Source organism: Gouania willdenowi, chromosome 6 (genome assembly GCF_900634775.1).
Source record: "Gouania willdenowi chromosome 6, fGouWil2.1, whole genome shotgun sequence".
Taxonomy (NCBI): domain Eukaryota; kingdom Metazoa; phylum Chordata; class Actinopteri; order Blenniiformes; family Gobiesocidae; genus Gouania; species Gouania willdenowi.
Window position 1 is genome coordinate 44,485,153 of NC_041049.1, and position 27,470 is coordinate 44,512,622.

General features: G+C 38.8%; 2 protein-coding genes across 3 annotated transcripts; one reads left to right on the plus strand and one right to left on the minus strand.

Moving 5' to 3' along the window:
* The first annotated feature begins 2,614 nt into the window (after window positions 1-2,614).
* Window positions 2,615-8,066, plus strand: LOC114464242 (zona pellucida sperm-binding protein 4-like). Its single transcript, XM_028448295.1, has 8 exons — window positions 2,615-3,191; window positions 3,331-3,515; window positions 3,583-3,680; window positions 3,757-3,917; window positions 3,995-4,187; window positions 7,619-7,760; window positions 7,843-7,921; window positions 7,990-8,066. Exons 1-8 carry the CDS (start codon window positions 2,615-2,617, stop codon window positions 8,064-8,066), a joined length of 1,512 nt encoding a protein of 503 aa, XP_028304096.1.
* A 3,715-nt stretch (window positions 8,067-11,781) lies between these two features.
* tmem263 (transmembrane protein 263) lies at window positions 11,782-26,996 on the minus strand. 2 transcript variants are annotated; one of them, XM_028450162.1, is made up of 4 exons: window positions 26,825-26,996; window positions 19,207-19,277; window positions 12,409-12,734; window positions 11,782-12,334 (listed from the first exon to the last, which is right to left on the minus strand). In XM_028450162.1, exons 2-3 carry the CDS (start codon window positions 19,271-19,273, stop codon window positions 12,439-12,441), a joined length of 363 nt encoding a protein of 120 aa, XP_028305963.1. In that variant the 5' UTR covers window positions 19,274-19,277; window positions 26,825-26,996; the 3' UTR covers window positions 11,782-12,334; window positions 12,409-12,438. The 2 variants fall into 2 exon arrangements, with proteins under 2 accessions (XP_028305963.1, XP_028305962.1); XM_028450161.1 differs by having other exon boundaries at window positions 11,783-12,344; window positions 12,419-12,734.
* Window positions 26,997-27,470: the final 474 nt, after the last annotated feature.

Genomic DNA, 27,470 nt, shown 5'->3' on the forward strand with positions numbered 1-27,470 from the left:
AAGAAGAAAATGAAAATGCAGTGTGGAATAATTAATGAGTGGGGGGAAATGCAGCTATATTCTGAAAACGAAAAATCATTTCTGTTAATCCATTTTAAATTGAATTATGGCACAGATATGCATCTATATTTGTGTCCAGTAAAGAAAGGTAACACCTCCACATGTTTATGTGTTCATCATAACTTGTATTATTTAACAATCTTTATTTATTATTTACTTAATTACAGTATGCTTTGCTGATATCAAGCAACAGTGTTTCCATGTCCACAGTGTTAAGGTGGGTGGTATTTGTCAAAATGATTTCCATAGTGTTGGCAGATCTCAAGGTTTCCCTGCAGTTGAGTCCTTCCATTATCTTGGTGCTTCTTCTTCTTTTCTTCTTTTTTTCAATCACAAACTCTCATTGCCATCCTTCTGTCATACAGAGAATGTGATCCATCAAAGCAGGCCACTCCTTTTAACATAGTGATCTAATTCAGTTCCTCACATGTTGAGAAAATGAGACAATGTGATCCTTTGCTGACCATGTGCTCATGATGAGCATGTGATTTTTTTTCCATTCACCTCATAAGACCTTTAGTTTTTGAAATGCACTTGTCAATTTGTCCATTTATTTAGAAAAATCAACCTGACGGAAAAAAATGAATAAAACAAAAAAAAAAATTCACCTATTTGTATTTATTTATTCATTACCATGTCTGCTGTCGTCAAAGGATATCACTATGTATTGTAATCTTTTATGTGACTATTCATTTTGTGGTAATTTAAAAATGAAAGTATAATGTTTGTTTTGTTTATTTATTTATTTTGCTTAATTTCTAATTTCATGTTCATATTTAGAATCATTTTCTATATGTTTTGATTATATAGCTTTTCATTCTTTATCTTTATTTCTTAGTTGTTTTGTTTTTTTGATTATTATTTTATTTTCATGGTTTTATTATATTATGTGTTAAAATGTTTTCATGACCCAACATCAAACTTGTAAACACATCATTTTGCAATACCAGTGTGATCCTCTAACATATGCAGTGATCATGTGAATCCATCAGCCTTGTGATCTTCAGCTCAGGTCTGACAACCTCAACACTTCAGTGTCAAAAGGGTAAATACTAACAGGCTGCATCGCTGACATCGCTGGGACATAAATATATAAATAAAATGATCATTTATATTGTTGCCTTTTCAGTTCTTTTATTTTACATTTTCTATATTCCATTTAAGACAAATGCAACCCCTTGGCCTATTATTGTGAGGCCCTCAAAGTATATGTACAAAATTTCTGCAAAAACCCATGATATGACAGAAAAATATACAAAATGTTCCCCAAAAACAAACAATATGACTACAAAAGTATAGAAAAACACACAAAACAACATTAGGAATACACAAAAATGACTCCTAAAACACAAAAAAATAAATAAAAACCCAGACACAATGTGGTTGTTTAATTATTTATGTATTTATTTAAAGAGGCACAAACACAAACCACTGGCAACAAATCTAAAATAAAAAGGCACAGGTAAGTTTTACATCTTCTCAAAGGTTGCAATCTTGAAGTACAAAATAAACCCACAAAATCACATTTTTGTGGCCCCCGCTGTGAAAAAAATGGCCATTTCAGTTTCACCAAAGAGTAAAAACAAATGCATCTTCTGATGCATATGCAGCCAATAAGTTCTCATGGCCAGTTTATACATTAAGTTCATACATTGATGTCAAAGGAAGTTATAATAGGTATCAATATTATTGTATATATATTTTTATTTCAAATAAATCGAATTTATAAGCTGAAGTGAAGGATTTTTATCAGATTAGTTTGAAGAACAGCTGACATTTAAAGGCATATCCAGACAGAATAAATATTTGGTAGCAAATAGGTTTAGAGGCTAAAAGACCTTCGACAAGGTTCATGTGACCCTTATGTGGAACACATTGACCGGATGTGATAACACACGGCTTTTCATCCCAATAAAACTGCTCTTGACAGGCATCCAATTCTATTAGACAAAAACTGAGAACATTTCACAAGATGTCCCATTTCTAACTGGCTGATCACAGAAGAGAAACTCTTATTGGTAGTTTGATGCCCTGAGAGGTCACAAAAACATTAAGCCCGGTATCTATAAATGTAGCAGCCTGCAGAAAACAAACACCTGGGTATTACCAGGGCCAGACGGCTGAAGCCATGGGAAAACACCAGAGCCTTAACCTTTTTGTGACACTAGCTCTGCTTGGCTGCTTAGCTGGGATAGGAGCAAATGCTCAAGTCCATGCGATAAAGAGTCCACCACCACCCAATCAGAACCCTTGGATACCGACTGGCACCTCGCAGCCATGGATGCCTCCACATCCCAACACACAACTGGTTTCCACAAATCCTATCTACATTATGTACCGGGAATCACATCCAACCTCGGCACCCAAACCTGGACATCAGAACCAACCATATACTTACACGCAAAGAATCCCAACTCCAACCTTGGCACCCAGACCTGGTCATCACAACCAACCGTATGCTTACACGCAAAGACTCCCATCTCCAAGCTTGGCACCCAGACCTGGTCATCAGAACCAACCTTATACTTACACGCAAAGACTACCAACTCCAACCATGGCACCCAGACCTGGTCATCAGAACCAACTGCATACTTACACGCAAAGACTCCCAACTCCAACCCTGGGACCACAACCTGGTCATCAGAACCAACCATATACTTACACAAAAAGACACCCAACTCCAACCTTGGCACCCAGACCTGGTCATCAGAACCAACCTTATACTTACACGCAAAGATACCCAACTCCAACCTCTGCACCCAGACCTGGTCATCAGAACCAACCATATACTTACACGCAAAGATACCCAACTCCAACCTTGGCCCCCAGACCTGGTCATCAGAACCAACCACATACTTACACGCAAATAATTCCAACCTCCCCACCACCTGGGAATTCTTACCACCCCAACACTGGTGGACATTTCCACCAAAAACCACCATCCCAACAACAGCAACAGTCTGGGAGGCCTACATACCCTGTCCCACCAACTTTGCTTCCAGGTCCTGAACTGAACTGTGACGTGAAGCAAAATGTAAGGGTCCCATGTGGACCTTCTGACTGTGTGGCTGACTACTGTACAGCTATTGGTTGCTGCCATGATGGTAACCAGTGCTACTATGGAAAGGCCGGTAAGTCTTTGAAAACATTAAACAATTTCGTCAATGCAGCAAATCCCACAGATTACAGCCGTAGTCCCATCATTGTAGTTCTTCTCATGGAGGTGAAATAAGTGATTTTCTCCTTTTCTGATTGTTTTTGTTCTATTAGTAACGGTGCAGTGCACCAAGGATGGCCAGTTCATTGTTGTAGCATCCAAAGACGCCACTATACCCCATCTCGACACGGAGTCCATCACGTTGTTGGAGCAAGGTTCACACTGCGGTCCCATGGACTCTAATTCACTCTTTGCCATCTATCAGTTTCCTGTGACTGCCTGTGGCACAATGGTCATGGTAAGATCTTGACTTATTATTAGTCACTTTTTCAAAATAAAATTCTGCTATCCCACTCTGTCTTTAGGAGGAGGATAGTGCCATCATATATGAGAACAAGCTGACCGCTTCAGTTGAAGTTTTATATGGGAATTATGGAGCAATTACAAGAGACAGCCACTATGAGTAGGGCAACATTATTAAAGACTTTGTACCAAAGTAACAGTGATCACAAAAAATAACTACAATACATCTTTTTCAGCTTGGTGTTCCAGTGTAAATATCTTGGTTACTCTGTTCAAGCGGTGGTTCAAGAAATCATCCAATTCGACCATTTGATGGAACCAGCGGTTGCTCTGGGACCTGTCAATATCCAAATGTGGCTTGGCAATGGGCAATGCACAACAAAGGGCTGCGATGAAAGTAAGAATGAGGCAACCTGCCCCAGAACGAGTGGCTCTGTTGTAAGGTTCTAATGCTGGCTGTTTTGTTCTCTGCAGTGAGTGTGGCCTTTGACTCCTACTACACAGAGATGGACTATCCTGTGACCAAATCACTTAGGGAACCTGTGTTTGTCGAGGTACAAATCCTCGATAGAGCAGATCCGATGCTCGTGCTGACTCTCGATCGCTGCTGGACAACAACAAGTCAGAGCCCTCACAGCATGCCCCAATGGGACCTTCTTGTCAATGGGTAACTAAAATACAAACACACTGAATCTTTTAAAGTCCCATCATGTATAATATTATTATTGGTAATTCACAGTGTAACAGATGAGTTAAAAGGACAAATAAATAAATACATAAATAAATAAAAAATAAAGTGCAGGAATATTTGATTTAAACTTTTATAAAATGTTGCTTTTGAAATAATTTGGAACAGAAATTCTTAAGCTCTGGAAGTTCTGCAGCTTGTGTGTGACATGTTTTGTAAGATTTTATAAAGATCAGTTCATTTTGAAATGACGAAAAAAGAAAAAAAAATCACACTCAGATACACATTTCTGTGAAAAACTGGGGTGAAAACGGTCAGTACAGCAAACAAACTTTTGGTCAAAGGCAAATACACACTGACTCTATTAGAGTATCACCATGTATACATATTAAAATAATTAATTCATCGTGTAACAGATGAGTTAAAAGAACAAAACAAAAAAAACCTGTAGAAACACTTGATTTTAAACTTTTAGAAATTTTGCTTATGATGTAGTTTGAAATACTTTGGAGCATACATTCTTCAGTTGTGGGCTGGGGCCTCCTAGTGGGCCCTGAAAGTTCTGCAGCTGGTGCGTGCGAGATGTTTTGCAAGATTTGAAAGGGAATAGTTGATTTTGAAATGACCAAAAAAAAAAAAAAAAACATACACAGACACACATTTCTGTGAAAAACTGGTGTGAAAACTGTTGGTACATTTTACAATTAAAAAAAATAATAATTTCATGTAGTTTAACACTGCCATAGTTTATGTCAAAATGATAATGTATGAAACATGTTTCAAACTCAGCTTGCACATACTTATATGTCACATGATAGAAATCATTTTTCATCGCAAATTGTTGCAAGAACTCTTGATTTTTTTTTGTAAATCTTGTAGTTTTCCTTTAAAATTAGTCAATGAAATTTCCAAAAATTAAATATAAATTGGTCACAAAAACAAATCTGTAACTTATTGCTTGGATATTATCATCTTACATAATCTATATATTATTTATAGGTGGATGTTCAAATAGGACACATTAATGCTGAAATTGCTTGTTTTCCTTGTTTTGCCTAAATTCTACCTTGGATTTCCAACTGATTAATGCTTGGATGACTTTTTTTTACTGAAAATTATTCAGTTTATTGTGTCATTGCACTCTGAAATAAAAGCATAAAACAAATAAGCGATTTCAGTTGAAAAATCATGGACTCAAATTAAAGACCAAAATGTATTGTAAACTTTTGACTCATCAGAGTAGCCACCTTTGGCAGATATAATAGCTGAACACACTTGAGGCATTCATTAAAGAAAAGTTGGAACACCTGGAATTAATAGTACCAGCTTTCAAGGCTGATTCAACCTTGATTGCTGCAGAACAGCTTTAAATAATTAACCTACTTCATGTTCCCTCTATAAGACCTATTTGTATAATTTTGAAATGTACATACTTTTTTTAGTTTTAGTAACCAAACCTTTTTTTAACCTCTGGCTGTTCAGTACTTACCTTTGTACAATTTCAAGCTATTCACATTGAACTTGCACAACTTGAATTGCAATAAATAACTGGAAAAATTAGGGTGTTCTCACACTATTGATCTGTGTATATATATTAATTCTTTATGTTTGGATCTGGAAAAGGTGTTCGCCCGTGTCCCTCGTGGTGCCCTGTGGGGGGTGCTCCGGGAGTATGGGGTCCGGGGCACTTTGCTATGGGCTGTCCGTTCCCTGTATGACCGCAGCAGGAGCCTGGTTCGCATTGCCGGCAATAAGTCAGACCTGTTCCCAGTGCATGCTGGTCTCTGCCAGGGCTGCCCTTTGTCACCGGTTCTGTTCATTACTTTTATGGACAGAATTTCTAGGTGCAGCCCGGGACCGGAGGAAGTCCGATTTGGGAACCTCAGGATTTCTTCTCTGCTGTTTGCAGATGATGTTGTTCTGTTGGATTCATCAAATCAGGACCTTCAGTGTGCACTGGGGCACTTTGCAGCCGAGTGTGAAGCGGCCGGGATGAGGATCAGCACCTCCAAATCTGAGGCCATGGTTCTCCACCGGAAAAAGGTGGCTTCCCCTCTCTGGGTCGGTGGAGAGTCCTTGCCTCAAGTGGAGGAGTTCAAGTATCTCGGGGTCTTGTTCACGAGTGAGGGTCGGATGGAGCGTGAGATCGATAGACGGATCGGTGCAGCGTCAGCAGTGATGCGGTCGCTGTATCGGACTGTTGTGGTGAAGAGGGAGCTGAGTGGGGGGGCAAATCTCTCAATTTACCAATCAATCTACGTTCCTACCCTCACCTATGGTCACCGAAAGGACAAGATCGCGGATACAGGCGGCCGAAATGAGTTTACTTTGCAGGGTGGCTGGGTGCACTCTTCGAGATAGGGTGAGAAGCTCAGTCACTCGGGAGGAGCTAGGAGTAGAGTCGCTGCTCCTTCACGTCGAAAGGAGCCAGCTGAGGTGGCTCGGGCATCTGTTTCGGATGCCTCCTGGTCGCCTCCCTCGGGAGGTGTTTCAGGCATGTCCTACTGGGAAGGCCCAGGACACGCTGGAGGGACTATGTCTCTGAGCTGTCCTGGTGTCGCCTCTGAGTTCCCCCAGAACGGTATGGGCATCTCTGCTGAGACTGCTGCCTCCGCAACCCGGCCCTGGATAAAAGCGGAAGAAAATGATGGCTGGATGGATGGATGTTTATTTAACCAGGGTAGTCTCATTGAGAGTAAACATCTCCTAATTTTGCTTTCTTAACCATTAAGCCACCACTGCTAGATTTTGACCATCTCTTTTCATCAAGATTCAATCAGGACTAGAAAAGTTCCATATGACTTTTTTGCTGATATCCAATATAAACAGATTCCCTCCTCATCATCCTTATTTTAGGTCTCAATGGAAATGCTACTTTTAATAAAGTGTCTATTTGTATGGTTGTCGTACGGACAACCCCCAGTGCTATTGGTACGGTTACCGATGTACAAGTACGTAGTGTCTTAGAGTTTAGGGTTTAGGGTTAGGGTTAGGGTTAGGGTTAGGTTATAACCCAATATTGCAACAATTTCTAGGGTTGGGATTAAACTGACCAATGACTGACCTATCACGTGACCTAAACTGGCGCTGCGTATGGATAGAATGTCAGTATATTGATATGGCAACTGTACGGATAGCCACTGCCTACTTTTAATGTGACACATAACTACATTAACATCATAGGTGCAAAATAAGAATACCTATTCAACTGTAGTAATGGAAAAAGTGCCATATTCTTTGTTAATATGTTGTCTCAAACAACAGCATATATCGTTTTTTTTAATATCGTTGGAAAAACAGATTCCAATGTCACAATTTCTGTCCAATATCAGCTGATAACATTGCTCATCTCTACTCAGGACATGACTGGGTAAATAACTTCTAATCTAATTATCTCTCTTCTCCCACAGATGTCCATACAGTGATGATCACTACATGGCCACTCTGCTTCCAGTTCCTTCGTATCTAGATTACCCAACCCACCACAGGCGCTTCTCTTTTAGGATGTTTACCTTTGTGGACCAAATGTCAGCCGAACCCCAACAGCAACATGTGAGATAACGCTGATACAGCACGAGCAGTGTACTGTAAATAATGTCAAACCCTTACTCAAACCTTGGTTTTCTTTTCTCAGGTGTACATTCACTGCAGTACATCTCTGTGCACTCCCCATATGGGCAGTGGCTGTGAACCGACATGCTACAAGAAGCAAAGTAAGGGATGAGTTTAAGATCTTTGATGAAATGCCTAATTCTGACAATGTTTGTGCTCTTGTTTGCAGAGAGAGAAGCCCCAGTCATTAGGAAAACTGAACGGAAGTCTGTGGTTTCATCCAAGCTGGTGATTTTAAAGGCATGAGCAGGAAATAAAGAAAGATGTCACAGAATAAAATAAGTAATAGAGGTAACATCTCCTCTAATGTGTGGGAGAAAAACACTGAACGGAGCTGAAGGGAAGTTCATATCATCCTTTGCATTAAAACAATTGTCTCTGCTGTGCAGTAAATACTTTTTTGTGTACCATGTACTTCAATAGGAGCAGTTATCAACAACTTCAAACATTAAACATCCATTATTGTCGCAATAATCTAACATACTGACTCCCCTATGATAATAAAATTATATTAACACTTTCATGAAGGAGGCACCCAACCGGCACACACAGAACAGCAGCCCCCAGGCAAAAGCGCCCCGGACCCACCCACCACTCCGCAGAGAGCAGGACAGACCTAGCAAGCGGCCATTACCGACCTCAACCACCGTAACAGGTAGAGCCGCCCCCCAGCAAACAGCATCATCCCAGAGCACCAAGCAACCCCGCCCCAACCCTTGCCCGCACGGCACCGTGTATTGTGGTTTAGGCAGAATCTGATAAAAGACATAAATTTATACAAATAAAACTATTTATTTAGAATTTAATATTTCTTAGTGCAGGGGTGATTATTATCGTGTGTGTGTGTCCAACTGCGAATGAATTGTTGCTCCACCATGTGCGGAGTGAGAGAGTGGCAATTTCTCAATCTGTGTACTTGTTTTAATTTTTTTTTAAACTTTATTTAAACTACTTTAAATACAACACAAAGTAATACAGAAATTAACATACAACTACAAAGGAATAGGAATACAATAAAAGGAACAGACAATAAATGAATAATAACCTAAATAATCATAAGGGATGGCTTATGTGCCTGTGTTGAAATTTTTCTTGAATGTTTTGTAAATGTTTACGGCCTTATTGTTTGCAGTGGTTTCAACTGTGTGAAAATACTGGGTTATTTTGTTTTGAAAGTCATGTTGATTTGGTTTGTTTTGGCTCTATTTGGCTTTGTGTATGTGGTATTTAGCGAAGAATATTAGGGTTTGAATCAAAGCGAGAGGTCTTCAGGAAAGGTGGGGTTATCAAAGTAAAAGAGGATGTCTCTCTCCAGGAGTCCGGCCATATTTCCTGTTTTATTGTAAACAATCTGCTGTAAGTGAATCCAGAGGTTTTTATTATGAGTGCAGTTGTAAAACAGGTGACTGTTTCAATCTCTTTTTGGCAGAATTCGCAATTATAATCAATATCTAACTTAAATCTTTCCAATGTTTTTTTTTTTTGTTGCTGGATATTTATTGTGAAGAATTTTGACTTTGACTTCTTTGATTTCATTGAAGATGTAAAGCCTCTCACCGACCCACCATGCCTTGCCCCAGTTTATTTCCCCATGGAGTGAGTGCCAGTGTGATGTTGCAACTGATCTATTTGGAGGTTGAAAAATATTCCTGATGTATTTATTTAGGCATGATTTGCTTGTGGTATTTATTTCTCCAACAAAAAGATTTCCATTTAATTTCTGTCTTTGAGGATGAAATAGAGAACCCTTCAACAAATGTAGTACTCCATTTGGTATTGCTTTACATATCTTGACATAGTCTGATTGTAGGATTGGAATCTGGTAGTTAATAATGAAGTCATTACATGGTAGAAGTTGTCCCTGTGCATTGATCAACTGATTCACCCAAATTATTCCACGATTAAACCAATTTTTAAGAAATAGTGATTTATTGCGGTGCTTGATTTGTTCATTAATTGAAATGAAGCTGCTGGTTGGCGAGGAGTTGTGCTTGTAGACCAGCCTCCAGGAGAGCAACGCCTGTTTATGGAAGTTTGACAGGTTTGTCTGGTTTGTAATTCCATTTGAGTAAGAATTCCACTCCTCCAATTGAGAACGGATTTAGGAATTGTATTCCATAAGTTAACGTGATCCTTCACTAGTCGACACAGCCAGTTCATTTTGAACACATTGTTAATGGTTTCAAACCTCCACCTCCCCTCTGATTACAAAGTATATTCCTTTTCAGGTAATGAGACTTATTCTTCCAAATGAAATCAAAAAGCATTTTATCAAGTTTCTTATATACAGTATATTATATGGCATGTTTATGGCCAGAGAGATGTAAACAGACCTTGAGATGCCCTCTGCCTTCGCCAACAGAATTCTGCCATAAATAGACAAATCTCTCATCAACCACATGTTATATCGGGTTTTTACATGTCTGACAATAGGGTCAAAGTTCAAGTTGCATCTATTGGTTTGATTATGATCCAGAAAAATCCCAAGGTAGGCTACACTTCTCTTTACAGGAATACCACTTATTTCAGAATTAACAGTTTTTTAAAGGAAATAAAACAGACTTACTTAAAAAAAACTAATTCTGATGACTAAATAAAAACTAGATTTGAAATTAAAATGGGGCATTGCCTTTCATTGGGTGCTTTGATTTAGCAAGATTACGTGAAAAGTACTTAATGGATTTTGACAAAAATTTAACCAAATATAGAACTTAGACCAGCGGTTCTCAAACTTTCTCTTATGTATGACTCCAAGTACTCCCTTTGTCCATCGACAACATTTTGCTCAGAATACAATGAAAAAACAACTATAGAGCATAATGATGGAATGAATGAGTGATAACACACATTTTAAAGAATTCATTGTAAATATATATTTTTACTATCTGGTCATCTCCCACCTGGTGTGAGACCAAGACTGACCTTTGTATTTTCAGTTCATGTTCTAATCAAGATAGTTTCCATCATCTTTATTGTGGTTATAATTTAAACTATAAATAAACATTTGTTCCTCAATTACCCCAAGTTTCAGCCTGATCAGATTTGGATTGCACATTTCATTGAGATTTTTAGGAAAAAAATGGGGTTCCCATACATTGTGACCTACTGTATTGTTGTTAATGGGATATAAACTTCCTCCAAGCCTTTAAAGTGTGAATAATCATGGAACCTTGATCAGGATCAATGCTCCAGAGATTTGGCACTTGTAGTGCTCTTGTATTGAAATGTTACATTCAATTGTATGCCATGTAGTTAATGCTGTCAGTCTGTTTAAATTGCCATGACAACATGAGAGGTTGGTTTTATTTACAGTTGTCATATTATTTAATTTTGCACTCAATTATATAATGTCTGCATTGATACTGTCATTTTAATGTCAAGGTATTATTTTAATTATTTTGTCTGTGATAATAGTCCTGTTACTAAAGTTTATTGAGAGTGGTGTAATTGTGCAACCTGAGATTTACCAAAAAGGACTCCGAATTTGCTCCCTTTTTCTGTTGATCATCAGGCGAACACGGTAAATAATATTTATTCAATGCTTATGAGTGGTTTATGATGTATGTGTGACATTTAAACGGTAATTTGTTCAAACTGTGAATCGTCTGTTATTTCAGTTTTCACGGAGATTTCCAGTGAATATTAAACCTTTAAGTGTACATCAGTTTGTCTCGTGAACATTTTGAATGGCTGACAGTGATATGACACGTGTCACACATTAAATCATCACTTTTATTCTGAAAATATAATTGCCATGCATCAAATATATCAACAGTCAACAACACTGATAAAAGCTTTCAGACCTTAGCGCTGCAAAACACACATTTTGAATAGTGTTTTACAGAAAAAGGTGGTAACATTTTCCTGGAATCAAATGCACTTTTATAGCTATAAATCTCAAAAAAAAAAAAAAGAAAAAAAAAAAAAAAAAAAAAAGTAAAAAAAAATCTTGAAATTCAAAATGTAACATTGACAAATCCAGCCTCAGCAGTAAACGTGGCAACCATTTAAATGGAAGCATTGATTAAATATTAGGATGAGCATCTGAGTGTCCCTACTATGAATGATCTGTGAATAAAAAATTTTCACAGAGGTTGATTCTGAAATGGACACATCATAATACTTAAAGAAGCCAAAAGCATCAAAAACAGGACGCTAGCATTTGCTGCACTGAAGCTGATTGTTCCCATTGATTGTCTTGTAAGCAAAATGTAACACTTCAATCTGAGCTGTCACAGCACAAACTAATTATTCAAACATAGTTGGGATTATTTAACCTTTCCTGTTTTTCTACAACAGCTGTGAGGAGTCTTTGCTGTGTTGTTTCAGAAATCTTTGCCACATGGATTTATAAAGTCTGTTTAAAAAACAAAACAAAAAAACAAAAAAACCAACACCAAAGATTTCCACTAAACTCTGAGCGCTGTGCTGTTTTGTTTTTTTCTACACGTGATCTAAACATCAGGTCTAAACCAATGTCATATCTGTGCACGTGTGTGTGTGTGTGTGTGTGTGTGTGTGTGTGTGTGTGTGTGTGTGTGTGTGTGTGTGTGTGTGTGTGTGTGTGTGTGTGTGTGTGTGTGTGTGTGTGTGTGTGTTCACTCTATTCCTGGTGTGGTCAGTCAGACTTGTCCTTCTTTTTTCCTCCCCCGATGGGAACTTTGCTTGCTACTGCTGAGCCCACAGCACTAACTCCTCCGGCCACGGCACACACTCCTCCTTTGACCAGCCCCACTCCCATCGCCGGCACGGCTACCACCGTGCTGACTGCGGACTTGGTCAGGTCCAGGCTCTTCCCTCCTACCCAAGCCACGCCTCCCACTGTCGCTCCCACGGCGCCCCAGGTCACGCCGTACAACCCCCCTGCCAATCGGCCAAGCATGCCCGGCTGCGTCTGCGGATGGTCCTTGTTTTCTGGTTTAAAAAATGACAGAAACAATTTCACGTTTGTCAGAGAGTAGGAAATAAAACACAAACAACAATTTTACTTCAAAACATGCAGGACAGCAGCCCTCAGGTAGATGGGAATATGATACATACTCCAGTACAGAGACTGTCTGACTGTTGACCAACTGTGCCTTATGCTGAGTCAGCTGATACACATTACACTGATCAGCATAAGAACATTGTAGCAGATAGCTTAGAGCAGGGGTGCCCAATGCATTGATCGTGGAGGCATTTCGTGTCGATTGTGCTCGTGGGCCGAAAGACGCCATAAATGAATGAGAACGCAAAGTCCCGTCTGCCAGAAATGGAACCCAACAATAGACCTTTTTCACACTTCCGCATTTTAAACCGGAAGTGGTGTGCAACAACTTCCTGTGGCTATAGATTTAGCTTTATTTTTTATTTTATTTTTTTCCTTGTCTGCACATGCTGTCAAAGGTCAACACTACAAGAACTACAAGAATCATTATGAGACAGCAATGCATGTTTTGTTATTGCAATAAAATAAATTTATTATTTTATTGCTTAATTGTGACCATCACCAGCCCTCCCTAGTGAAGGGTAAGAGATTTTTTATTATAGGGAGGATATAAAAAGGAAGAGCAGTGTTACACCTAGGTGGAGAGGGGAGGGAGGAGAGACTCAAGACAGCAAATAGAAAGGGTGGGGAAGAATAGATTATTTTACAGTGAGGGTGAGATGTGAAGTTGTAGAACATATTGTGCTTATTATGTTGTGTAATCAAGCCAGTATAGTGACAAGTGTGAAGCTTAGCTATAAAGTTGGTGGCTGTGGACAGAGGGAAGGAGTGAGTGGTGATACCTAAAGCAGGTATTTGGGATTAACGTGTCTAAAGTTAAGCCCAGTATGAGTTCTATCCCACATCCCAAGGCGTGCCAGTGCATCATAGACCAGTGTATGTGCAAAAACCGGTACCGCAAACCCAGAAACAGCCCCGGGCCTGCAGATGCAGCCAGGCCAGCAGAAAGAGCGGGGGCCAGGGAGCCCCAGGACACCCCTCCACAGCCGAGCAGCCCCCCAGACGCCACCAAGATCCCAGGCCGAGAGGCAACCACCACCCCCCACACACATCCGAGGAATCCCCAAGCAGCCGAGCACCCAGCGCATCCCGCCACCGACCCAACCCCCAACCCCAAGGCCCCCCACCAGCATCCCGCCCCCCCCCCACCCACCCACACCCCAGCCCCCAACCCCCCGAGGGGAGGACCCAGAGAGCCCCCCGCCCGAGACCCCAGCAGAGGAGCCAAGGCCCACGCCCATCAGACGGCCAGAGCCGCGCCAAATGGGCAGCCGGTGAGCGCCCGCCGGTGGGCCCAGAGCCAGCAGGAACCAAACCCCAGGCCAGAAGGACCCGGAACGGAAGCAGCGCCGAGAGCAGCGCCCCCTGGGACAACGACCACGCCCATAGTCGCCGAGGTCACCAACGGGATGCTGCAAGTCCCCCCGCCGGTCCCCAGGCGCACTGACCGAGCACCCCAGAGCGCACCAGATCTCCTTTCCTTGATGCCACCGGTGCGATGAGCCCCAGACAGCACAACCGGAGACCCCCCCAGGCGGAGCCAGGCACCAGCCACGTCCCCCAGCAGTCCAAGAGTCGACCTCCGCCGCCCGCCAGCCCAGAGTGACCCGCCCCGCCAAAGCAGGTGGCAGCCGAGCAGGAGAGAGGCCACCGCGTCAGCGGCACCCTCAGCGAAGGCGCGCCCCAGGGAACCAGGCCAAGGCACCCAGCCCCGCCGGCGGAGCAACCCACCGCAACACCCCGCCACCCAACAACCCAGGACGCAAGCGCCGCCCCCAAGTGTAGCCACCCCCAGCACCACCCCCACCCCGGACCCCCCCGTCCCGAGGCCATGAACCCCACCACCCCAGGCCCTCAGACGAGCCAACCCCCAAGGGCTACCCAGACGTGCACGGAGGGGGCAGGAGAGCAACACCAAACCGCCCAGGGACCACAAGAGCACCCGAAAGGGACGCACCCCCACGCAGAGGCACCCAAAACACCCCAGCAACCCACCCAGGTCAAGGCCACCCCACAAGCCCATGGAGGTCCAGGACTACAGTTAGATTAGTGTGTTAGTAAAGAGTGGTGCTGGCAGTTGCTTGCAGGCTAGATCATCAGGCTAAAAATGAAAAATCAAGATTCAATGCATATACTGTAGATTTAGACAGTGACAAAAATGCTCAGTCTTGGGTGGGTCTCTTGTTCTGTTCCTGGTTGCTCTTGTGGGGCAAGAAAACAGCCATACCTGTCTTACCACGATTTTTCGACGGACCCAGACCAAAGGAGGCGGTGGATCTAAGCAGTTAGGAGGGATGAGGATCCCGAATCTGCATTCTACACTACACCGGCACTTCATTCGGAAGGATTTTGTCAGCGGATTCAGTCACCATCAACCACCTTCAAAGTGGAGCTGTCCCATCTCTCTTTCCCTGGAATAATTTCATTGCACCACCGAAGAGTGAGTCTGCCTTCTAGATGGCTCATAAATGGCACCTTGTCCGCTCACAGCAAGCTAGCCATGCTAAAGCTGTTATGGAACATCCACCCACAGGTAAATAATAATGTATCAGAATGTTAAAATATAATTTAAAAGTCAATAACATGCCTCTCTTTAAACATTCCAAATTTTTTAGCAGACTAAATTAGGTTTTTTTAATACAATGTTTATACTTCATATGTTGTAGATAGTTACTTCACGAAGCTACTTCTTTTCTTATCTTGATAGCTGTGGATATATTATTCATGTAAGAACTTATACCCCTTATCAAGTTTATTTGTTTATTTGTATTGGATAATTATTTATTAATTGTAATAGTTCAAAATCAAATAATTTACAATTATAACTTCCCCCAACATAGTATATCGTGAAGAGCTCTCTCTGAAAAAGTGTGGGCACATCTGGCTTAAAGGGCCCATATTAAGCTAAATCAACTTTTCTGTGCTTTAAACATGATAAAAGTGCTATATGGGCTTCAAATACATGCCTAATATGTTTTTTTCATTGATTCCCTCAATCGTTAGTTAGAGGGTGGTTTGCTCCTTTCTTACTGCACGGTGAGCACAAACACCTCGCTACAATTTCCTTCAACTAAACCATGACAAGACGGAGGTGATTGTCTTTGGTAACAAGGAAAAGAGGACTGCTGTCAGCAATTATCTTGAGTCTCGATCTTTAAAAGCTAAAGACCAAGTCAAAAACCTTGGTGTTCTGATTGACTCAGATCTTACATTCAGCAGTCAGATCAAATCCATCACAAAAACAGCCTTCTACCACCTAAAGAACATCTCCAGAGTGAAAGGTTTAATGGCTCAGAAAGATCAGGAGAAACTGGTCCATGCTTTTATCTTCAGCAGACTGGACTATTGTAATGGTCTTCTGACAGGAATCCCCCAAAAGAGCATCAAACAGCTACAGCTGGTTCAGAACGCTGCAGCTCGGGTCTTAACCAGAACAAAGAGGTCAGAGCACATTACTTCAGTTTTAAAGTCTTTACACTGGCTCCCAGTCAGCCTCAGAATAGACTTTAAAGTTCTGCTGCTGGTGTATAAATCTGTGAATGGGTTTGGTCCAGAATACATCAGTGACATGTTAGTCAGGTATGAACCCAGCAGGTCTCTCAGATCTATGGACACAGATCAGATAGTGGAGCCCAGAGTTCACAGTAAACATGGTGATGCTGCTTTTAGTTGTTATGCTGCAAAGAAGTGGAACAAACTGCCAGCGGAGCTGAAGTCAGCATCCAATGTGAACATTTTTAAATCAAAGTTAAAGGCACTTTTTTTCTCTACTGCATATGATTGAGAGAGAGACTTTTTGTCATGTTGTTGATGTAATGATGATTTTACTGATGATTTTAATTGATTTTACTGATTTTACTGATGATTTTAAATGTTCTTATTGATTTTAAACAATTGAATGTTTTATCATGTAAAGCACATTGAGTTGCCTTGTGTATGAAATGCGCTATATAAATAAATTTGCCTTGCCTTGCCTTGCCTTACAATTTGATGACACATTGTAGCGTTCTTCGCACAGTGCTATGCATATATTTTCTACAGTCTATGTATGTACCGGCAAACGCCCCGCCCCCACACTCTGTCTCGTGTTTATAAAGCAGCATGAGCTTGACAACGGAGTGGGTGGGAGGAGGGCGGGCCGTCCCCTACGTCACCGTCCGAGGAGGAGGAAGTCAGTGTCCCCTCTCATGAATATGCATAAGTAGGCCGCAAATCAGCCTGTTTGTAGAGTTGCTCAGAAAGTGACTTTTCAGAGGCTAAAACTCTGAAAAACAGATGAGTTTTGGAAAATAAACTTCAAATACTAGGTTTGTGGGGTTCTTAGAACAAATGGAGATGGGTGAAAAATAGCATGACATGGGACCTTTAAAGCCTTCCATTTTCCATGATTGACGGAACAGACGGAAAAAACAGAATACACGTTCGAAAACAAAAAAAATCCATCTGACCCAATTTTTTTGTATTTTTTTTACTCTTCTTTATTTATAATCTGAGTCCACCATGACACAGAAATCCTCACATGCATGTTTTGGGACAACATCCCTCATTTACATGCTATTTTAGCTAATGGGGTATTCGCTGAACTGGTGATGAGTTTATCTGGCGATACATCACAGCAGAGGCAGAGATCTGATACAGGATTTTGTGCCAAACGTGAGGTAGATTCGCTATTTGTCACTAATTAAAGGTTTCACAAATATGTTTTCCATGGGATTTTTCCTGTTAAATGGATGGTTGAGGTTTAGCAGTGGCAGTGTGCCTAATGTTGCTTTGCAACGTTATCTTGTGTGATTTCAGTGTAACTATCTCATAGTAAATCTTTTGAAGCTTAGAAAACTACAGTAGTTGATACTATTAGCCATTGACCCTCCATGCTCAGTAAATTCTTCTGTAGCAGCAGTTTGATTATAGTTTTTCCTCAATTGTTCACACATAATTACTGGTACTTAAGACACAATGATTACAACATGTAACTAACGCACCAACGCCCTGAACCAATTCTGCTAAACTGCAAACACAAGTCCTGCTTTACACTCAATTTGCAGTTCTAAAACGCACTGTTTTGAAAACACTACACATAATTCTCTCCATTTGACACAATTCTCATGAAGAAAATATCTCGTTTTCACAAGGATCACACTGTCATTCAAAATTCTAAAGTTAATTGCCCTACTATGCACCTGTCACACAGTTTTATAATTAGCAATCAGAGCTTTAGCATAAAAGAGCAACAGGTGAGCTCTTCTGTTTTGGAGCAATGGATGTCAACATTGGAAACAGAGGCAGAGCCAACATTGCTTGCGATGTGGATTAGGTGCTGTGGCCAGAAGAGAGGATGCAGCATAGTTTTTATTTATTTACTGTAACTGTATACAGAATATTCTTTTGTTTTGTATGTGCAAGTTTGTGTTGGTTGGGAGGTACAATGTAAATTGTTTTTGTGGGAAAAATAAAATATATTTGATTGTGTATTTGTGTGTTCTGTGTATTTTACAACACACCTATGTATGTACTGTCTGTAGTAAGTGTAACACTGAACAAAAAAAGGCCTAAGCCATTATGATGAATGGAGAAGAAGTGGTTTCCATTCATCATAGTGTTTTACATTGAGCACATCAGTGTTCAACTGGTTCATAAATGTCTATTCATGTTGTTTTGTCATTTGAAAACAAAACACCATTTTGAGAAGAAATTACATTATTTTGAATGTAAAGTTTCATTTTGCAGAAGAATTGAGGGGTTTTGCCCATTGTGTGTGTTATTTTGGATTTGTGTGTATAAGTTCTGAGAGTATGAGCAATGCTTTCAGAAAATGTGTGTAAACAATCGAGAAAAACTGTAACACTGCATCAACAACTCTGGCATTGATGCACACATGCTAAATATACATTAGCAGTCTGGAACAACATCTCGTCACATGTTGGTCAGCATTAAGCCAGATGACAACCTGCCTTCAACCTCAGCCAGCTGTCGTTTTAAAGCCATGAACCACTCTGGGCATTTATCTATCATTCCACCCACTGCAAACACCCAGACCGAGGACAACACCCTGTGTGCTCTGTGTCAAATCCTGCAACGCAACTTTAAGAAAAGACACTTGCATATTGTCATATTTCTTATGTCTATTATTGGATCAAATATTCACTAAATCACGTGTTAATGTAGTACCATTCATGTAGGCGTGGTGAAAGAAAAATACAGTCAAATAACAGACGTTTTAGCTTGAATTCATTAACTAAACAAGTATTTAAGTTGGTAACAAAAAAATCTCAAAAAGGAAGTTAGTCTAATTGCAGTTTACCAGAATGCTGAACAACAGGTTATTGGAATATTTTATACACACAGGCAGTGTTAGGGTGGATAAAATGATAATGTGAACAGTGAGTGCACTAAGTTCACCTGTAGCTCCAGTGTCATCGCTGAGACTTTCAGACATTTCCTCGGGCACCGGCTCTGCCTGACTCATCCCTCTGTGAAGAGTAAAGACAGTTACCAAGACAACACTAAAAAAACGCAAAGAAAAATAGATAATATATGTTTAAGTAATAATGAATTATAATAACATTCAGTAATATTATCAGTGCAGTAGCAGGAATTACCCAGGTTTCTCTTTCTTATTATTTAAAGCAGAAACAAAATAGTCCAAAACAAGAACAAAAATACAAACAAAATGACTCCAACAGACACACAAAATTCAATTATATAAAAATACACAAAACGACTACCAAAATAAACAAGAATAGTTTAATCTATGTACCATTTGTTCTTTGGTTATTTTGTTTCAAAACCAAATAAAAAATGGGTTGTTTTTTTTTTTGTTTTGTTTTATTAATTTAAAACCAGAAACAGGAAAACGGAAAAACCAAAAACCAAACAAGCAGCGTTTTTCTGTTGTAAAATTAAATCTGGTTCGGTTTGTGTGATATTTGGATATTTACAGGAAAACTACTGCAAAACGAAAGCTTCATGTTGTAATCTACAGAGAGGACCGACAGACGGACTTTTACTCTGCTGCGTTTGATAAAAATGATCTTGTATCATGTTTTCCACCTCACACTGATGGAAGAGATGTAATTTGTGTGTCGATGACGTTTCGTTAAACAGTTATTGATGCTGGAAGTCCGAATCTGAATATCTGCCAACTTTACCGAACAGTGTTACGGTCCAAATAGTATCCAGATAAACTGGTGACTGGGCGGAGTTTTGCTCCCGGTCCGGATATAAAAAGAAGAAACGCATAAGTCACATTACTGGTGAAATGAAACGTTAATACATAAATAAATCAAAACCAAAAATGGATGTTACGTAAAACATGCACATGATGTGGAACTAGAGGTGGTGTAATGAATCTACTGGTGCTCCTTGTTTCTTGTGATCAACTTCCATGTGTGTTGACGGCTGCTGTTAGCGATATTTATAAAATGCAAAATAAAAATTTTACTGCCCTCAAAAAAGCTGTCATTGTTTTTGCAAAACTGTCAAATGATAGAAGTTCTATCTATTATTCCTCACACCAGCCTCACAGTTGATGGTCAATCACCAGATTATTTGGATACTATTTGAACCGTAACACTGCAAAACAAAACATAAACATGAGCAGCTTTTTACGAGCTAAAACATCCACAGACTGAATGAAAGCAGGAGCAGGACCAGAAAAATGCTGAAATAAATCCTAAACAGTCCTATTGTGTGAGGGGACCTGGTCAAGGACCTGTGGAAGGAAATCAGGTGCAGCGGACTTCAGTTCTCGCTCTAATGTCCCCGTAAATGTCCAAATACAGTTAAAACAACAACAACAACAAAAAAAAACAGAAAAACGCTGCTTTACTGGTTTTTGGTATTTCTGTTTTGGTTTTAAATCAGTAAAACAAAATAACCACACCGTTTATTTGTTATATTAATTTGGTTTTAAACCAGAATAACCAAAGAACGAAGGGAACACGGATTTAACATTCAGAGAGTTCAAACCTCAGCCAAGCGTGAAATATCCTCTTTCCAGATATTGTCATTTAAGGATCATTGATCATGGTACTATGATAGTTCACACTTTAAAGGCTTGGAAGAAATTTCTATCCCCATTAATAATTATACAGCAGCTACAAATGTATAGGCACCCCATTTAAATAAAAACTGTGATAAAATGCACAATCCACATTTGATCTGGAGGATAAAACTTGGTTCAGAAATATTTTGCCAATGCCGACAGAAAGGGATTTTTTTTTAGAGTTTTCGAAACTAATGCAGAATCAGAATATTGATCCAGATCCCCTCCCAAATTTATTGGAATCTTTCATGGCCTAAGGTTTGCCTTTGGTTAAAATTAGGTTAAAATCAATTTTTGACATCATCCTGCTAACAAGCAAACAAACAAATAAATCAACGCCAGCAAAAATATTATGAAATTCATAAAATGACAGTGGGGGACAGTCGCTCCAGTGGTATCTGTCACTGTGTCCTTGGGCAAAGCACTTCACCCACATTGCCTAGTATGAATGTAGTGTGTGAGTGAGTGTTGGTGGTGGTGGGAGGGGCCGATGGCGCATTAAGGCAGCCTCACTTCTGTCAGTCTGCCCCAGGGCAGCTGTGGCTAAAATAGTAGCTTACCACCACTAAGTGTGGAGCAACTTTGAGTGTCTATGATAAAGCGCTATATGAAATCCAATGGATTATCATTATTATTATTAAAACAAAAACCCTCACAAACTCTATTATTAGTGTCAATGCTCAGATTGGTCAATATTTTACATTCCTGACATGAACGTTGATAATGTAGCCTAGACATCAGAAAAACTAATTTTTATGATAAAAGTTACCCATCTCCACGCCTACCTTTGTGTGACGGTGCACTCTAATTGTTCCAAAGCCATTAGCTTGTAAAGCAGTAAAAAGATAATTCATGTTAAATAGAGGACAGTTATAACAGTGTCGAGGGCTGCTGTTGGCACATGGCGTGTTAGGAAAATAAAGCAGCTTGCTTTGGGTGTGCGGCTGGTTTTTAAACAAGGCAGACCTGTTCACAGAGCAAAGCAATTTGCCAGAATAAAAAAAAAGTTGAGCAACAGGTTAAAAAACAAACAGCAAACAGATGAGAGCGGACCTTCAAACAGCTGATCTTTAAAAGACTTTAGGAGTTTTGACTCAGACTGGATGGTGTTCACACAGCCTAAAGATGAAAACAAAATAATAAATTGTATTTATTTAATTGTGTTACGGCTGGTGTCTCATGGCCTCTCAGCCTGTCCTTCCTCCTCTCTCCTAACACACCTGATTCACATCAGCAATCAGGTAGGAGCGGGAGGAGGAGCTGTATAAAGGGCTGAGAGGACCAGAAGGAGTGAGGCACAACAACTGACCAGCAGCAGACATGTGGGGAGAGTTCTTCAGCTCCCCACTGGACATCTTCATAAGTTTGTTATTTTAGTTTGGACTGCAGATTTCTGGTAGTCCTGTTTTCGTATTCCGGTAGTTTAGGCTTTTGTATGTTTTGTAGTTTAGAGGGTGGACGCTGGGACGACGGCCCTGTATAGGGTTGGCCCAGTGTCCTCCTTACTTTTGTTCAGTTTGGCCAGGGTCTCCAGTCCCTTTTAGTTTGTTTTGTTGCTACTTTTAGGATTTTGGTAATAAATACTTTTGATAAACCTTTGATTTCTGTGTGGCGTCTTGTTTATGTTGCGGCCCCTCAAGCCTTGACCTGACAGCCTAGAGGGGGTCGTAACAAATTGCAATTACAAAACATGCATTACTGTCTTAAAATGATGACAGTATGTGCAGACAAGGTAAAAGTAAATAAAAAATGATGAAAGCAAGACATGAGCAACTGGCTGCCCGGAGTCCACAAGTGGCCCTCTGTCTAATTTTATGCAGCCCCCAAAGTAAACGAACAAAAGCAAGAATATATTAAAAAAAAATAAAGAACTACAACATTGCAAGAACATACAGTAAAAGACAAGAAATATCCAGAAAATACTCCAAAACTACTCCAAAAATAAACAAAACAATAGTAATACATAAAATTACTACAAATACCACAAAACATAAATACACAATAGAACAAAAAACATACATTTTACACAAAAAGACAAAGGAAATGCACAAAATGTAATCACAACAAGCAAGACCATAACATATGAAAAAATTACCATATAAATATGAAGCATTCATGTAAAACCCCTAATGGGTGTTCTGATATTGGTATTGCTGGTCTGACATCAGCATCGTATCGGATTATAACAGCCTGCATTTAAATTATCTGATATAACAGATATTGTTTTAAATGGATTTCTTAAGGTTATGTTTAAGGGTCTTTTATTTTATTTCATTAAATTGTAAAATATACTGATGATTAAGGTTAAATGTGTTTAGCCCACTGGTTAATAATAAATAGGTCAGTTTTTCCCCTCATACCTACTGTTGCTGACTAATGTTCTCTGAGTAACATCACTCTAACGTTCCACACTACACAATAAGTAACATGTATGTATGATTGGTGCTGATAACATGTCAGATCAATATCTGTATTGGTTGCAATAAAAATGTTTCATTCAGACACCCCTAAAAACCACAATGCACGATGCTACCAACAAGCTGGATGATTAAAGTATTAATAATTAATGGATGGATGCTATGTGATACCAAGCACTTCAATGTCATTAAAGTGACTTTAATTTGTCTTCATTTCCTGAAAAAAAAGTTGAATAAATGAAACTTTAACATATTATTAAAAAAAGAAAAAATGAACTGAAGAAGTCAAGGGCACATCAAAGCGATCAGCAGACGCCTCTGAAGAAGACTGGCAGTTGGCAGTCGAAAATGTCAGGAAATCAAAGTAAACTTCTTGGAAAAAAGTTGTCTGAATAAATGAAACCTTAACATTTCATTTAATTGTTTCATATTTTATAAATTGCTCCCTTTTCTCTTTTTTTATTTGTCATCTTTATAATTAAATCTGTGTGCTTTAGTCTCTAAACCTTTTTATCATTTTAACTTTTGTAAAATTCTGTAAAGCACTTTGGACTACAATTGAATTTGTTTGTAAGGTGTAGTATAAAAAAAGTTTGATTGTTAAAATTTACTAGAATTATTTAAAAAAAAATATGACTGCTTTGTTTAAAGCTACTGGGGACGATCCCTAACATTTTTTAAACTGTACCTTAATTCTGTAACTTGGAATAAGGCTGTGGGACTCCCAATCCCACAATGCAATGCACAAAACTTTTCCTAAGTTCAAGTCACAAGAACAGTTGTCAAGAAACCCAATGTTTTTCTCAAAAAACTATCTTGCAAACAGCAATTTAAATTATTATAAATAATAATATTAATAAATGATTTTAAAACTATTTAAAACAGCATACAACAGGTTTGGCTGAAAGAGTAATTTCATTTAATCTAAAATCACAATCAAGTCGATGCCAACTCTAACCTGTTTATTTCACCTGAGGAAAGGGTTGAACTTTTATCTTTGACACATCTGTAAAAGTCAAAGTGAGTAAAGAAATATTTGTTTTTGTTTGTTTTTTAACACAAGCAAAAAGAAAACACATTTTAAGTTTAATATCAAAAGCACAGGAAGAACTCATTTTCCTGCCCATTGAAATTCTTATTCAGCTCTCTGCAAAGAAAGACAATCTATTTTTTTTTTTTTTATTGACCTTATTCCACTTTTATCTCCTGTCAATGTTATCCACCTTATTATTAGTTTTATATATTTTTTACACTATTATTTATTTAATTATATTTAATATTGACCATGTTATAAAGCTTTAAGTATAATAGTGATTTGCCCACAGAATATTGGGGCGTTTAATGGAAAGTGCTTTTTTGTGCGATTAATAAAATATCCTTGATATATATTTCCATTATTTATATAATATGTCTTTGATTATCTACTAAGTACAGTCATTATTATGATATGATATTAAAAGGGCTTTAAAGATGAAGTTGAATAAAGAATATTGTGTCTATAAGAAAACATGACCAACGGCCTTCCTTTACACACAAAACATTCAAATATTTTGCAATTCATGCAATTAATGTGATCGGTTGTAATGTCTTAATTCGCCAATCCGATCAATGATGTCATAGTCGTGATGAAACATTCTGTAGATGCTTCCATTGCATTGTTTTATTTTACAGAATGTGGGATCACGACTATGACATCTTTGATCGGATCGGCAAATTAATACATTACAGCCGATCACATTAATTGCATAAAATGCAAAATATCGGCTGATCCGACAAAGCCAATCAAATCGGTGTAAAGCCTAGTTTTAAGTCCTGTCTTTTTAATACAAGTTGTGTTGTATTGTTTTAATTCTGTCGACCAATGTAGCACTTTGAGATGTGGTGTCAAATGTAAAGTGCATTACATATCAAATGTATTATTATTATTATTATTATTATATGTCGCTGGTATTGTGTGATTAGCATTGAGGGGGACAGTGGTTCAATTGCGTTGTATGCTGTCCTTGGTATGATTATACAATGACAATTAAGACTTAAAATAAAAATATATCGTTATAAGCGATGTTGTAATTTTCTATAAGGGCAAAATAGAAAAGTCGACAATTTTCAGGCCCACAGGTAGCCTTTAATTAAAAAGTATATTGTGTGTAATGTGTATTTGAGTGGTTTTAATGTCGCAGTAGCACACACTATCTGACTTCTATGTGTTTGTGAGACAGTTTAAAGAGTAGCTCAGCATTTAAAGTATCTATATATACAGTAACACAGGCCATTGTTGTATGGAATATGTATATGTGTAACTGACTGTGTGTGTTTAGGTTGCCAGCGTTGGAACACATCCTGTGCAACCCCCCACCCCCCCAAAAAAAACACATTTTAATCTCTATTTTACATCTTTAATAAGACACAAGCTGAGAAATGTTTTCTGTAATTTTGTTTTTTTTTAATATATATTTCTGTTGACATTTTATACATTTTTCTTTTTGTGTATTTTTTAGTCATCTTTTCTGTTTTTATCTGAGCATTAATACAGGAAATAACAAAGCGGTTTTATTTAATTTTTCTGTTATTTATGTGGGCGGGTTTTTGTGAGTAATTACGTGCGTTTTCATTGTTGTTTTTGTAAGTTTTGTGGTATTTTGGTGTAATGTGTTGTCCTTTTAGTATTCATAGGTATTATTTTATGTCATCATTTTGTGTGCTTTTGTTCATTTCTGTTGTTTTATGTATTGTAATTGTCTTTATTTAATTTTGATTTAATTTTGTGTATTTCTGTTGTCATTTCATATATTTTGTAGATTCTTTTATGATTTTGTGTATTTTTGTTGTCAATTGTAATTTTTTTCTTTTGAGTATTTTTTTCTTTTTTGTTTACTATTGATCACATTTAAATAAAAAAAAAACATTGAGGGGACAGTGATTCAATTGCATTGTATGTCTACTTGATATAATTATGCAACGCCAACTAAAACTTAAAATAAAAATAGGTCTAAATCGTTACAGGTAATATTGTTTTATTTCCTATATCGCCAAAACAGAAAAGTCGATATATCTTGAATCTCTATATATTGCCCAGGCCCACAGGAAGCCTTTAATTAAAAAGTATATTGTGTGTAATGTGTATTTAGGTCGTTTTAATGTCGTAGTAGCACACACTATCTGACTTCTATGTGTTTGTGAGACAGTTTAAAGAGTAGCTCAGCATTTAAAGTATCTATAAATACAGTAACACACACAGGCCATTGTTGTATGTAATATGTATACGTGTAACTGACTGTGTGTGTTTAGGTTGCCAGCGTTGGAGCACATCCCGCCTGTGTGGCGTCTCATCAGTTTGACGTCACACTCCGAGAAAACACACTTTTATCGCTATTTTACATCTTTAATAAGACACAAACTGAGACTAGGCCTCGGTAGGATTACATTCTAAGTAGTTTTTTTTACAAACACAACGTGTCCTGCTTCTCAAACGGGGGTTCACGGTGTTGCAGAAGTTTTTTTCATGGCTGACAAAGTGCTCCACACACAGCAGCAGAGCAGGTTAGCGACAGCTTACCTCGGTTTAAAGTCACAAAGTGATCCCACAAAAGTCGATGTGTTGACGACGGTATTAGAGCTGAAGGCCGTTTATCTTCAGATGCTGAATAATGTCAAACGCAGAGCGTTGATGCGGAGCTGGCTTGTGTTTGTTCTTCAGTACTTTTAGAAGGAGGACCTCTGATGTCTCCACCCACCCACACACACACACACACACACACACACACACACACACACACACGCACGCACACACACACACACACACACACACATAAAAATAAATGCTGCACCATAATGCAGAAGGGCCACATTATCAACATTCATGTCAACATTTTATAATAATGACCAATCTAAGCATTAATACACATGGAACCAAAGAGTTTGTGTGTTTTTTGAAACGTTTTTGTGTATTTGTATTGTGGTTTTATTCACTTTTTGTGTTATCTTTGTGTTTTTGGAGAAGTTCTGTAATTTTTTGTGCTTTTTGTTGTCCTTTCGCATATTCTTCTTTAATGTTTGATGTTCTTGGAGTCATTTTGGTGTATTTTTGTTTGTGTTTTTGTTGTTTTTGTGTATTTAAGTCTTTAATCAACTTCTGGTTGATTTTGTGTACTTGTGTTGCTATTTTATATATGTTTGTTGATTCTTTGTCCTTTTGATTATTA